Source organism: Egretta garzetta, unplaced genomic scaffold (assembly GCF_000687185.1).
Source record: "Egretta garzetta isolate BGI_Z169 unplaced genomic scaffold, ASM68718v1 scaffold598, whole genome shotgun sequence".
NCBI lineage: Eukaryota > Metazoa > Chordata > Aves > Pelecaniformes > Ardeidae > Egretta > Egretta garzetta.
The window spans coordinates 3,596,247-3,611,715 of NW_009260621.1; the positions used below are offsets into that span (position 1 = coordinate 3,596,247).

The 15,469-nt window shown below is 37.8% G+C and overlaps 2 protein-coding genes across 6 annotated transcripts in view; both read left to right on the forward strand.

Moving 5' to 3' along the window:
* The first annotated feature begins 1,571 nt into the window (after positions 1 to 1,571).
* Positions 1,572 to 11,171, forward strand: LOC104132081 (regulator of G protein signaling 18). Its single transcript, XM_009645331.2, has 5 exons — positions 1,572 to 2,006; positions 2,684 to 2,785; positions 6,386 to 6,447; positions 7,469 to 7,635; positions 10,079 to 11,171. Exons 1-5 carry the CDS (start codon positions 1,888 to 1,890, stop codon positions 10,331 to 10,333), a joined length of 705 nt encoding a protein of 234 aa, XP_009643626.1. The 5' UTR covers positions 1,572 to 1,887; the 3' UTR covers positions 10,334 to 11,171.
* A 96-nt stretch (positions 11,172 to 11,267) lies between these two features.
* Positions 11,268 to 15,469, forward strand: part of LOC104132082 (regulator of G protein signaling 21) — a 20,225-nt gene continuing 16,023 nt past the window's right edge. For all 5 annotated transcript variants that reach the window (XM_035900771.1, XM_035900772.1, XM_035900773.1 and 2 more), the window contains exon 1: positions 11,268 to 11,867. The gene's annotated coding sequence lies outside the window, so the exon portion shown is untranslated. The remainder of the gene's footprint in view (positions 11,868 to 15,469) is intronic.

The window sequence follows — 15,469 nt, forward strand, 5'->3', positions numbered from 1 at the left end:
AGGTCATATCCATCTATAAGTTACATGGTATAGTGGCAAGGCCACCATAATTCACTTCTGAGTGACATTTCATGCTACAAATCTTTCTTAAATCAGCTTATATGAACTACTGAGGCTACAATGAGCAACATTTTTCAGGAACTGAAATCACCAGGTAATAAAATTATGGCAGATGAACACAGATGGCATTATATACACATAACAGGTGGGAAAAAAACCCTCACGTGACTACCACTGTTGCAGAAAAGTGGAGTAAAATAATGCATTTTATATTTACTTATTGGTAAAAGACAGAATATATTATTAAAGACAGCTGCGGTTAAAGCCAGGATGTGATATATAAGCCTACTTTGAAACTGAAAATGCAGTTTAAAACCATAACTCTGCTTCTCAAAGGTCCTTGGGTCACAAAAGGCAACTTTGCACTGAATGCTTCCCATTCAGTTGGATTTTAAAATTTGTACCACACATGTAATACACGTAAGTTTTCTTTCATTTTTTATCTCTCAAAAAAATCACAATAGATAACATCTTTTGTTTCAGAAATTTGGAGTCCCAGCAGGGTTTGGTGTGGTGGTTCTTTTTTTTTTTTTCAGTTCTTTTGAATATTAGTACCTCCCATCCTCCTCAGCTCCACAAGCCACAGTGAAAAGCCCATGGTGGGACTTTCACCAGAACTTACCCATGTTGCAGTAATTGCGCAGAACTGGACAAAATTGTGGGAAGGTGATGAGGTCATGTCTTACCCCCTTAAGGCTTGGTGTCTTACCTGAATGATCAAAAAGAGGCATTGGCATTAAAAAAAGAGGACTATTTAATTCTTACTCATTTAACTACTGCATAATTTTGATCTTTTCCAGCCCCTCTTTCAGCTAACACTGAAGAGGTTTCTTCGGTAGATGAATTGTTTCTGTGACATCTCCAACATAAATTGTGCTTAAGAATGAGACACTTGACATCAAACTTGTATGTGAAGCGGTAATTTGTGCTGATCAGCCTAAAAAATGAGTACATTTTTATGTTACACAAACTGAAATGAGAAATTTTTGGTTATTTAGTGTCAAAATAAAAAAAAAAAAATCACAAATTTATGTGCTGAAGTAAAGACTTTTTATCCTGCCTGGGAGATTGGAAATGAAAGTAAAGCCACAGCTATAAAAGATAAAGGAAGAGCTTTAAGTGGACAAACTTTAAATTAGAAGTAGGTGCTCATCATTTCTGAAAAATGGTGCAAAAATTCAAGTCTCTGCTTACAAAATATCTGATCAACCACAGCGTCACCTGGCTCTTGCAAGAGACTGAGAATGCCTGAGTTTCAAGGTAGCATATTATAGATGGAACTGATTTTGTGTCCAGCATACGGCACCTGAGGCTGTAGAGGGCAGTTTAAGATCAGTTAGAAGTTCTTCTGGGAGCTTAAGACAATGTTGTACGTTATTTTATGCAAAATTGTTCTCAGTAAAGTTCATTTTAGAGAAACTGTGTACGCTTCTCACAGGTGTTTGGGGGAAAATGATGGCGTCATCCGAAGACTGGTAAAATATCAAGTTCCACAAGCGGAAACCCAGGAGTTGCTCTCTGCTAATTCTCTTTGTCTGGATGATCAACGGCCATTTTGCAAAGTTGCAATCTCACTTCCCTAAATGACGACTGTAAAACCAGAACTCTACTTAAAGTCCCGTGTACGTGCAGCTGCAGTGGCAGTGAAGGTAGAGAACCTCCTTCTTCCCACTACCTGCTCTGGAAACTGCTCAACAGCCAAGTGGGGTGACCCAACCCGATACAGCATGTGAGAGCCCTCCCAAGCACATCAGTTACACCAGATGCGACTGCTGTAAGGAAGTAAAAGAAACATTTTCTGAAACTGGGAAGCATTTTTAGAGGAAGATGGAGAACCCACTTCTTTTATTCCCCCAGCTAAACATTTCTGCTTCAAAGGATAAATCCTATTACAAAGTCATGAAATCAACAATTAAAGAAGAGCCGCATCAAGCAAGCAAGCCTGGGTAAGTTTTAAGGTCAAGCTGACACTCTGAGTGTTCGGTTTACATAGAGGATTCTTCTAACATAGCTTATGGGTATGAACTTAGGGTACAGATAATTTTATTTTTGATTTATATCATTTAAATGAAAACCCATGAACTGCAATCCTAGGAACTGTATATGTAAAATAGTAATTCATCGCAGAAATATTTTTTTAAGAAACAAATCAAATAATCAACTAAGCAAATAGGAGAGGGAGGTTTCAAGAAGTTCTGAGAAATGCTTCTTTAAAGCCTGAATACGATCTGGGAAAGTTTCTTTTTGAAAATTTCAAATGACAGGAAGCAATACTTCCTTTTTCTTTGTGAAACATTAAAAGTAGAAGATGCTGAACCAACTGTTTATGTTCTCCCATGTGAAATTTCACCCCCTCACCTTTAAAATAAATGAAAAAGATACTCAAAATGACAATATTTCCATTTCTCTTTGACAGTGCTTCGTATGTAAATTTGTGCTAAGCTATAAAGAAAAAATCATTAATGTGAATAATATATGTAGGAGAAGTAACATCAACATTACTATAAGTGAACACGGGGGTTCTGCGATGCAGAAGCAGAGATATCAGTCAAAGGAAATGTTTGAGGATAAAAAAACAACTTTCAACAAGATTGCTTGAAAAGCTACCCTAATTCTGTTGTAGAGCTAAGCAGAAGAGAAATAGGCTGAGCCTTCTCCTGCAAAAGTCTGAATTTCATGAAGGCGATCATCCTAGCAAACCTGGAAACTTGACAAAAGCAGCAAGGTAAGCATTATAAAACACGAGTCGATGGGGATTCCTTTCAGGAAGTGCCTGTGTGACTCAACGTTTCCTGCATTTGTGCGTACATTCAGAGTTGGCAGACAGTAACGCTTTCAAGTTCTATCTAATTTAAAAGTTAGCAATCTAACTGAAGCATACAAACACTATAGAATTATCTGCTATGCATCAAGGTAACTCACCACTAGTGTTTTCACACCACTAAGTGTAGACTGATCCCCATACACTTGCGGAGGCATTTAAACCTTTACTCGTGCCAACAACATTTTTGTTAGTCCACTGACTATAGTGAGCAAGCATTAACTCAGAAATGTAGCAGACAAATTACTGCTTATAGGGAAATCATACAGCTCCTTGGAAAGCAGTTTTTCCAAAGAATTCTGTGACTTACAAACGCCAGATGCATGTCAAATACTGAACACATAATTCCTCAATAATTGCCATAATTGTTTGAACACCCTTGTCTGCAAAATTCAGATACTGATATTTAAACACTGTTGTAATGTTCTCCCTGTTATACTATTTCTCATAAAGATGCAGGGTGAAGTCTTGGTTTTATTGACTTCAGTAAGAGCTTAGTTCCTGACTTCAATGGAGTACCAAGATCTCACTGATATATTAACAGTTGCATTTGTAGGTCTTGACTGAAAAGGAGGAATGCATAAAATACTGCAAACCTGTAGCCTAAAAAATTTGCCACCCATTGCTTTCTGTCACAGATCACTTCAGAACACTACAGTGCTTCCCATACTCTTTTGTCTTGTTAAGCTTGATGAACCTTGTTTAAGCAGTTACTGTTTTGGGGGCCAAGATGCCTGCTTTGACCAGAACTGCTTCTACAAGCCCTTACTAATTGTAAGGACATATGTTAGAAATTGCATAAAGGCCCAAAGTCTGTTTCTAGAACTCATGAAAAGTGGCTGAGAGGTGGGTATCTAAACGCTTGCACATATGCATCTGGATAATTAGGCAATATTTGTTGCTCACGTGCCCAAATATCATGCCCATATGAATGACAGGGTGTACTCATGATCTGGAAGACTTTCCACTCTATGCTCACAGAAGGCTTCATTACTTCCTTTTTTTTCCTTTCTTTCTTTCTTGTTTTGCTGCTGGCAGAAGCCTTAATTCGATAGTTTTACAGTTCACTCAGAAATACAAGACATAGCAATGATGAACAAAAGTCAAACAGTGCTGAGAACACCCTTTTTCCATGTCTGGGTTCCAGACATGTAAAACCATGCTAAGATTGCATCTAAAAAGAGAAAGCTCAGCCTCCGTGCCACCTGTATGCAGACAGTATTGGGTGGCTGATTACCCTTGGGTATTTCATACAAAGTACACAGCCATCAGTGCATTCTTACCATCTGTGAAAAGGCACTTTCAGAGGCAGATACAATAGCAATAAATAATTCTCTGAAGAATTTCCCCCTTTTATCTTTTAAGACTATCACTTCCCCGCTCAGCCAACTGCCTTTTACTACGTTACTCTCAGCCGGGTGCCTGACTAACAGGGATTCTGCTGTTCTTGTTATATAGAAAAGAAACTGATAGATTTTTGCTGATTTTTCTCTCTCTATAGATTATATATAGAGATATAGATTATTTTGGGTAAAAGTAAAAAAAAAAAAAAAAAAGGAAAAAAGAAACAAGAAAATACCCTTTTTCAAATAATAAAGTGAGATAATAGTTTTGGATTTATTATTTAAGTGACTGACTTAGTTTTTATGATTTCCATTCTTCACACAGAGATTCTAACTAACATAAGCAGAAAGAGAACTTAATGAAACTCTGCAGACGGATGGCATGGTGATAGTGGAAACGCCTACGATCTGTTAACTAGTTTCTTCTCATCTTTAGAAAGTGGCAAAGCTGAACAAATCTAGGTTTCTGTCTGTTATTGCAGCAACTCATTGCTGCATCCAGCTCTTAGGGATCTGTGGGGCTACTGGCTTGATGCAGGTTCTGAAAGAAAATCAGAAGTTTACACCAGGAGTTTCCAAACCCAGCAAAGAACCAGTCTGGCATTCTGTGCGGTTGCGGACTGCGTATGTTGTCTGAAGCCACCAGGGTTTATCTTTCGGTATGACCAAATTAGTTTCTGTAGCTATAGGAACCCACTGTTCCCAGACACACCAGTCCACACAGTTCAGAGAACTGCACTTTTTGTACTTCTCATGATTAAAAGACTCTGTAAGGGAGTGAGGTCTCATTTTCCCTGACTCCAGAATCCCCCTGCTTTGGTGGCTTATGTTCATTTCTTGAATTTCAGTTCTCCAGCATTTGTACCTCTTGAGAACTGTTTGTCTCTCCCTAGTTAAATATTTAATTCCTATAAGTAATGACTTCAGCTAGGAGAGATGTATTAAAGCTAGGAGACATCTATTAAAAAATAATTAAAAAATCTCCTTTTAGTTTTGTGCAAAGCCAAGATTATTACTGGCTTAAATTCCTTCTCAAAGTGATTGGAATTTCCCTTCATCTAAACTTCACATCCCTACAGATTTTGCCAACGGAGCCCAGACTACATCAATCAGGCAACAGAATGGCAAGCCTCCATGAGGAAGGGGGAATCAGTTTTAAGAAGTGTTCAGTCCATAAGAAGTTGTTCTAAACAACTAACCCTGGAGAAGTTACTCATTGACACTTTCAATGTACTGTGCTGTGCCCTCAAATGAAAATGGTTCTAAATATTAATATTCATAAAGCACCTGATAAAACTTGACTTCACCTTCAGACTTAGAACTTAAGTCCAAGTATGATACAGTTCATCTCCAGGCTTACTACAGTTCTGGTCTACAAAAATCAAAGTACTGTCCTGGTTGTGTTCAGAGTTAATCTATACAACACCAAAAAAGGGTTTCCCAAAAACTGCATTTAAGTGAACGAAGTAAAGTGGTGGGGTTCTTTTTTCCTTTATGCATTTTCTCTAAGGCAGAATATTTGATATTAAAGTAAAATATGTGCAACTTGACATATTTGAAGAAGAGTACCTGGAATTTTATAAATGGAGCACAGTGTCTCAGAATAACATGACATTTGAAACATGTTTGCGGTAAACAAACCAGGCTATGTGTGTTATTGCCCTATAAGACTATCACCTAAACCATATTGCTACAACTTTGCTTCAGGCTATAGAATTTCCTCTATTTCATTAAAAATAGACTGTGGTAATGCAGCCTCAGACTGAGTGCATTCAAAACCACATCTCTGCAAGAGCATTTTTTGAGTTTAAATAGGTGACTGACCTGGTTCCCCTATGAGTTTTACCATACTGCATGAGCTCAATTCTGTTAAAGATTAGTAGCGCAACACAAACACTGAAGAGAAAAATCGCTACTCTGATGTTTTTTTTAAAATAGCGGGGAAAAAAGAGTACAACTCTGCAGGAAAAATGTCAGGAAAAAATGAAACCAAATGTTTCTGAAGTACCTAAAAGAATGAGCTCTTTCAGTGGTGGGATCTAAGCAAAGGCTTTGTGAAACAGTCCTGAGCAGTAACTGTAACAGATAACAAATGTTGCAACAGCTTCCTAAGTACACAATAGGCACAATTCTACAAAACCCCTTTCTGTTTCTTAAACAGTGTGTCTCCTGAAGAAGCAGTGAAATGGGGAGAATCTTTTGACAAACTGCTTTCTGAGAAAGGTCAGTAGTTTTTCCCTCTCTGTGCAGACTGTCAGGATGGAAAATTGATGGAAAATGCTGGAAAATTATAAAATCCAGTTGTGCACTTAGATAGACCTGGCAGTTATCTAAACTGGGTCATTTATAGCAGCGTGGTTTTGCTCTCCTCATGTGCTTTGGCTATAACATGCTGTCAACTACTGAAAATAGTTGAAAATAACTTTTAAATTTCGTATTTCATTGAACAAGGTAATATAACAGACAGCAAAGAATTTGTTTGATAAACAGTAGAATTTCATTTGAATATTGCTGACTGCAAGACCAAACCTTAAAAATGAAAACATGTTCTATGTGCTTAGGAAAAGACTTTGTCACTTCTGGTACAGTTTGTTTCTAAAACAGTGATAGGAACAGAACTGGGCCTGTTGCTTACATAGTTATTAAATGCACATATGTCTCTCCTTCCATTTTGGAGGGCCATACCTCTCACCCAGCTACGCTGCTGGACACTGTGTGCTTTTCAGATCTGTTCCTTGAACAGCTGACATCAATACAATTGCATTACTTCCACAGGTTAAACATATTTGGGAAAGAAAAATCTCTTCAGCATAATAACTATAGGATAAAGTAAATTGTAAATATGCTAAAAACTTTTAAATTGTTACTGGAAAACAGTCTACTTACGAGCAAAGATTCAAACAGTGTTTTGGTCAACCTAAAGTGATACTCAGCTGGAACAAAGTCCATCACTTCCACATACATCCACATGTTTTGATTGTTTCCATTTCTAAATTCACAAGATCTTGGTAGTGGATTTTTACAAATACCAAGAATTCTGTAATGGGATTTAGAGCACTCAGGATCATAATGAAAGAACTGCACTTACTTTAAAACTTTTATGTATTTTAAAATAATTATCTATAGTGTGATGAAATTCAAAGGGAGCACAACCTATTTTGTTACCTTGCGCAGACTGTGTGGAAAGAGTAACTGCCTGATAAGGATATATATTTTTAATGCCATTCAACATTCCCTTTTGTAGCTGGATTGGATGCCTTTACAAAGTTTCTGAAAACTGAGTTCAGCGAGGAGAACATCGAGTTCTGGATAGCTTGCGAGGATTACAAGAAAAGCAAGACTGCACATGAACTTTTGCCAAAAGCTAAGATCATTTATGAAACATTCATACAGAAAGATGCTCCAAAAGAGGTACAGAAAAGGTGTTCTTCATTGTACACAGTATTTGACACAACTGCATTTGATGAAATCTGCTTTTAAGAAGTGCGTGCCCAGAAGCAGGGGCAATGGTTAATCATGTAGTCACTGACCTAAGAAGGCTGTATCTTAAATGTCAGAGCTCTGGAAGGAAATCTGGAAGCAATTGCATAGATTATTCTCACTGTCCTCTGTAGTCCTTTCAGTACCCCCTCCATGTCACTCTTCTTAGCATAGAGCACGAGTTTAAATATTATATCATAGGAATCAGAGATTCCTACTGGTCTGTAAAGCTAGGGTGTGTAAAAATATATATACACACACAGGGTGTATTTAAGATAAAATAGTGATGTTAAATGTTAAAGCTGCAATGAGACATATCAGCTAGCATTGTACAAAAAGTATTGTCTGTCTTTATTTAAAGCTACCGCCAGAACAACAGCCTTATTCTCCCTTTCTCTTAAACCAGTAATTATCTATTAAAACCAGTAATTATCTATTAAATTATTACATAACTGAGATTCAGAAGTTTTTATTTTAAATGAGCCAAAAGACTATAAGAGACTAGAAGAAACTATTAAATATTACTTATGTTTTAAGCATGGACTTTTCTTCATTGATCCCTCCCCCCTTCCCACTGCCCAGCTCTAATTACATATTCTTGGTATGTTACTGTCAGCACATACACAAAAATACGTTGTTATGTCAATCCTCATCAACACTAAGGCCTTTTTATATTACTATAGTAGAGCAAAAAGTTTTCGTATTTACAATTTCTTCATGTAACTGAAGTGGTGTTATAAAGGATTTGTAAATGAACAAAAGGAATATTTTTTGCCTTTACTAGGAAGGAGACAAACAGGTTGGGAGATGATGAACTCTCACTGAAATCACGATCAGCCTCCTCAATGGGACTTACAATTTCCTGTAATTCTTTCAAGTTTGAGCAGATCAAATATGTCACTTGCCAATGCTCCTTTTCCCCTGTATTCTTTTGTTTATTTGTCAGAATAGCAGAAGTTAAACACTAACTGCTACTTCCCTGTAACAAGGGTGAAAAAAGGTGCAATTCTCCTTTTAAGAGAAGGATTTCAAAATGGTGCCATTTCCACCTGTAATCCCATAGTTTATATTTCAGATTCAGATTTACTTTTCCTAGGAAATGTCCACTTTCACGGATTTATGTCCCTTTTTATTTCTTTCCCTGCTGCATGTCTTTGGGGTGGACCTTAAATAAAAAGAAACCCCCTGAGTTGTTTGAGGTAGAACCTGTCGTTGCCAATTGATCAATCTATGAACAGTTACGGTAGGGCATCAAGCGCTGATACTGACAATGCTTATGAGATTGACATAAGCGAAAAGATGAGCAGGAGGAAAGCTAGGGAGGGGAGAGGGTGTGGAAGTCATACTCTGACTAGCAGTAACGTAATGATTTCTTTATCTGTCATGCTTTTGATTTGGTGCACGTAGTGTGGGTGCTGTTCACCGTAAGCAGTTGGCTTTGGTGAGACTTCCTTCCTTAGGTTCAGCTGAGACCAGCGTCTCCTTTCAGACCACACAGCTCTGGAACTTGCATCTTCTCTCTGCCTAACTTCTTGTCCAGCAGAGCTCTTTTACACACAAGTTTCTGAGTGCACAGTTCGATAGGAGCATAAAATCTTAGGTTTGATGAGTAGACCATTTTATCATCAGTAATTGCTCTTCAGATCTAAACTATTTGTTTTATCTAGCTTTATGGAAATGAGAGGTGCATCTTGGTGAGGAAAAAAAAGCATACTATAGAAGTCAATTTTTGACTGGATCAACAATTTTTTTTATAGAATATATCTTATTTTTCAAAATAGCATGCTCTAAATCAGTGCCTAACACTTTAATGAAATTCTCATACTAATTAAATCTTCCCAGAATGAATGCAATGGTACATGGAACAAATGAGCATTTTGGTATGCTTTTCCCATTGAAAGCCTCCCCAAACCCATTAAAATAATTTTTATATTTTAATTTTTTATTTTCTCACCTTCCTAATATCAAAACTCTCCACAGAAACCAGAAATTTTAAATATTCACTAACATATTCTAACAAGACAAAGTTCTATGTGAATTGTAAAGAAGAACGGAGGGAGTTCTGTATTAGCCTGGTGTTGCAAAGCCTGACAACCACAACTACGCTGAGATCACTTTTAGAAACGTCAAACTTTATCTTCTATTTTACCAGTTTTCCACTGTACCAGTGACACATCTGTGAAGGCTTTCTGACAGCCACTACTAAACATGACCATACTAACTAGTTCTGTGGTATTAATATCCCATTGTATCAGGGATTCAAGGTCCTCTTATCAGAAAAGACTTTCACCAAAGTACAGTATCACTGCTGTGGATAATAACCCAGGAAATGCACAATGTACATTAAAGAAATATACTTTTCCTCATTCTCCAGGTGAATTTGGACTTTCAAACCAAAGAAGTCACAAGTCAGAATATTGAACGGCCCATCATCACCACCTTTGATGCAGCGCAAAACACAGTTTACAGGCTGATGGAGCAAGACAGCTACCCACGCTTCCTGAGATCTGATCCTTATTTAAATTTAGTTAAGGGGAGAAATCCCAGTCGCCCTACCCTTAGAAGACGATCACGGTCTTTTACTGTAAATGATTTCCAGGGTGTACGACCAGACTTTACCATTTGGTAACAGGGGAATTCAACCTTCATAAATTGTAGCTACTGCACCAACTTGTATGTGTTTTCAAATCTAAATCCTTAGCAGGTGTAAATAAGCAGAAAGCAAAGTCACTTATACCAGGTCAGAGTTCTGTAGCTGGTGATTAATCTCATTTATTATAGAGAAGTAGGCAACATATTGGCAAGATATATCATGTAAAGTTTTCATACAGTATTTTTTTTTAAACTCAAGTAAGAGCTGTAATCGTATTTGGAGGAAAAAATTGACTTTCCTGCATAAAAATGTTGCATAAAATGCAATTTTACAATATCCACCATGTATCCTGGGCCTGTATTATTTAGGCCAGAGTTTCGTCACAGTTAGAATCTATATACCTAGCCTTTGCACATATTTATGTTTCTGCAAGATTTCCTACACTAAGCACTGAGTATTTGTGGTATTTTCTCATACTGCAAAACACATAGAAACATTATTAGGTATAATGTAAAGTTATATGGATTTTAACTACAGCCACTGCATAATTAAAATTTAGCTATTGCATATTTTAAGAGGGACATACGAACACCTATTTAATTTTTTGGAGTACATTTTGTACTGTTTTCTTATTATATGTGTCTGTTCTCTGTGTTTAAGTTATGCTGTATAGATTAGCTTTGCCATCAAATATTCTAATTTTTTGCAACCAAATGAGCATCAACAAAGGGCCAAGAATGCTATTTTAACACAATGTGTGTCATTAAAGATCAGTTTGTGTGTGTGTATATATATCTTAAAAAAAATTTCTACTTTTATTTGTAAATATTCAGGGTAAACCAACTTTGTTGCTAAAGTTTGTTCTAATTTTTTCTGCCTTTTATTTTGAAAAATAATCTGAAAATTAGCAGCTCTTGGACATAGGTAGAATAACCTTCAGTTCCACTGGTCGTTAATGCACTCTCTATGGTTATGGAGGAGGAAAGAGAAATCTCCTGCCTTTTATTTCTTTACTACCGAAGTCACCCATATCCTTTTCCTAGTATAGGCAGTTACCCTGTCCTTTTCTTTCAGAATTGATGCAGACATACCTTGAAGCACGGGCAATTCTTAAAATCTTAAACATTGGTTCAGTTTAACAATTTTACTGAGTTGCTTTGCATGGAATTGAAGCTTTCTCCCTTTTTTCTCCCCCTGTCTGAAAGTGGTCAAAGTGAAGAGGTGCAGTTCCTGAGGACGGGACTTTATGTTCATTACTAATTCAAGGTATAGATGAACTGCTTGATCTGACAGCTTCTGTGCCTGCTTTACTTTCAATAAATCTGAAGTGATCTACCTAAAAAGTTGTCAGGATTCAGTTTATCGCTAGTACATTGATGAGTAAAGCGTGATGGCTTCACTTACATTCCGTAGCAGCCGCCATCATTATCGCTCCAATGGAAAGCGTTGCTGTGCGCAGAGGCCCGCACTCACCAGGAAATGCCGCTGAGTTGCAGTGACCCGGGAGCGATCTCCAAGCTCTTTGCTTTACCTGGGGGATAGACAGGACACGCATTTGTAACTATGAGAGGTATGATCCTCGCTGGTTTATTCCATTATCCTGCCCTGATCCGAAAACTCCAGGCACGTGCTAGTTCTAACTGTGTGAGTGGTCAGAACCTGGGCACAGTGATTCAGGAACAAATCACATGTTTTTAGTAGCACTGATACCATATTTTGGTCTCTTTATCCATAGCTTTGGAGCTTATCAGCCTCCTTTTTTTAAGAACTGTTTACACTCCTGTTGTCATTGTCACAGGTGTCACATGAACGAGTGAATGCAGCGAAAGACAACTTTCTAACCCGATTTCATTGCTGAAGTCAGTGTATTTTTCTGGATAGATTATTTAACCTTGCTCTTTGACTGTCTATCCCTTAAACATGAATCAGTTCTGCCAGAAATGATCCTGTTTCTGATTAGGGAGTCTCTAATGTCACCAACAATATCTGGATGCCAGAGTTCTCAGATACTTAAAATATGTATGTCTGTATATGTTTTGTATTACTAACTCTGTTAGAGACTGAGAACAGATTTGAGAACGGACCCACCTGAGCGTTAACAGTGGGTCTGTTGCAACGCAGGCATTAAGGCCTCCACATTTGCAGCTGGGTTCTCCCCTGCTGTGATTGTGTTCCTTCATACCGACTGAGAATCTGCACCTTTACTCTTGCCATGGATGAAATAAATGAAAAATATATGTATATTTAATATGGTTCCACAATCCAAACAAATGACAAATATAGCACCTTGAATAAGGCTTTTTCTTAGCAAAACCCCAGCTGTTAGTCAGAGGGGTCTGTAATGATAAATACAAGTCAGCAGGCGCCCTTTGTTTCATTTCGCAGACACATGGAAAATTTTGCTTATCTCCGGGGAGGCCTTCCTCAAAACCATCAGTCTGTGGTACTGACAGTGCTAGTCCCTCTTACGAGTTTTATAATTAACCAAACAAATAAGATATTCCTGGTAGCTATTTATGCATGTATGTTTTTCAAAGATAATTATGAACTGCAGCAGAATTTACAGCAGACTAATGCCATGGGAACTACTGTAAAAAGAAAGTCAAGATAAATGCAGAGAAAGGAAGGCAAAGGACACAAAGATAAACTAAAATGACATAATTATCTGGCAAAGGGTTTTTTTTTTAGAAGAGGCTCCTTTCAGTGGGAGAAAATGAGTCCTCTACTATTTAGCGGTCTACTGTAGTTCTGGAAGATGGACTAAGCATAGATTTAGCCCAAGTCTGTGGTGCTGTCTCAGGATTGAGTTAGACAGGATTGATCAGGCTAAGGGCTAGCCCTGCACAGACGTATTTATAGAATGAATCTGAGAGTTTTCTAGTTTTGGCAGAATCAATGCCATAGTTCTGTAAATCCTCATGTGTAGCTGAGCTAGTGCAAATGATACAGATACAAAGCCTAACGGGCAAGTATTTTTATTGGGGATTATTTTATGTAGCAGCATTTTAGATTTGTATGTGCCATTCAGTATTCAGCCAGAGCTCTCAAAATACTCCTCTCCGCAATAATTTATCCTACATAAACACTTCACTTCATCCTTACATACGTGACGTCTCCAGACCCGATGTATGAGGGGAAATAATCTGCTGACTTGTATGGCACAAAGGTTTGTCTCCTGTTTCAATACTTAGGTCTTATTAGATGCTTTAAATTAGCTGAATTATTATCTGCTGCTCTTGTTTAATTTGAGGGAGATGCAAATACACATATACACACATCTTCGGCTTTTGGAATTTGTTATTGTGCAAAAGACAACTTGATTAATTTTTGAACTGACAAGAAACAAGAGGAATGAAATCTAAGGTAAAGAGTCTAAAGAAAAAGATAGATTCTGTCTTTCACTGAAGTAGGTGCTTGGTAATGTGGCTCTTGGCATGCCTTTACATGCTACAGCTTGTAAGTGACTCACAAAAGGCAGACCATCCTTCTCTCCTTTTTGTCCCCAGCTGCTCAGCCTGCCTTAATTAACTACTGCTTTGAATGCAGTTCCCTCCCCTTTCCATGCATACTGCCAAAAGACCTCAACTGAGAAAAAAAAAATTGCATAAAATCATCTTCCTCTTTTCAGTGATTCATATGCTCATAAACTTATGCCTTGCTCTGATGCCTGTCCTAGATCCCTTTCTGCTTTTTGCATTTTAGTCAAATGCCTCAATCAAATGTCCTTTAAGCTCTTGTGTGGCTCTGTGCCAAAGATAAAAATATATTCCTCTATACACCATCCAGCTTGCTTCCATTCCTACATTTTTCTTGCTAATGTCTCGTTGTCATCTTCCATTTTTTGTACTCTGATCATTTAAGGCTGGTCTCATAAACGCTCCCTCTGGTTTTATGCCCAAGCTTTTCTCTCTCCTTTCCTAAATGGCATCTGTTTGCATAACGTCCTCATAAGTCTCCTTACAAGAGATTATCTAGATGCCAAGATTTACAATCTAGGCTCTATCATTGCCTTCTCTATGAAACGTAACTAAAATTAACTAGCATGAAATGCAACCCTATGGAAGTCAATTTAGAGTTTTCAAACAGGACAGAAGATTAAGTTGAAGCCTAACATAAGGACAAACCTGAACTCTTGCTTGTATTTTAGAAACCCTTGTTTCTTCCCAATTTACCAGACTTGTTTTAAATTTCTGCAGTTAACGCTACTCCAGTTTTTCCCTAAGGAAGAGAAGTCTTCTAAGGATTAAATCCCCATGTGGGCTGTCCCCCTGTGGGGGTCTCAGGAGCTCTCCTACCATCATACACATACTTCGCCCAGATTTCTTGGGTATGGAAACACTGGAGAAGTCAGAGACCAGTAGTCATTTACAAAAAGAGGTGGTCAAGAACATCAGTATATGGGTTTTCCCTTTCATTGATCCCTAGCACAGCTTGGCTTGGGACAGACCACCCCCAAGGCACAACTGATATGGGGAATGATGGTTCAAGAGCTTTCTGTGGCACAATGCCTACCTTTCCTATATCCTTGCATTGATGCAATTTATACCTGTCTCCAAGCACAAGGTCATAATACGATGCTGTATGTTTGTGCTAGGTAGGCTTCTTATATGAAGCTTTACGAAGTCTGATGCTATGTAAGTAGCAGTGTATTCATCCGGGACATGAGCTGTGCCCAATAATCTGCCAGTTAGTACTAAATGAGAATCTTCAAGGTTGCACAATTTCTTGATAATTGTTTCCAGTTCTCTTCTAATAGAGGTTTGTGTTTGTATAGTACTTGGAAATCCTGTAGATGAGGAGCCCAGAATGCTGTAAAACATTTTGACAGATTGTTCTTGAAATCAAAATGTTTTACCTGAAGGGCATGTTTTGCTTGGGTGGAAAATAACAGCTCATTTTCTTATGCAAAACAACTCTGCAGCATACTGAAGACACATGGAGCTATTCATATGGAAAAAAAAAATATTTTTGTGAGTTGACCATGCTGTGCCGGGCTATTGAAAAGTAGGCATTTACATAGCGCTGTGATTAAAATGTATTTGCATCCCCTATGACAGGCATTTCCATGTTACTGGGATGCCAGCAGTGCTCAGATCATCTTGGCTTCTCCCAACATAAGAAACACAGTCAAGTCTCGTGTTGGCTTGAATTGCTCAGACCAGCAGAACAGTA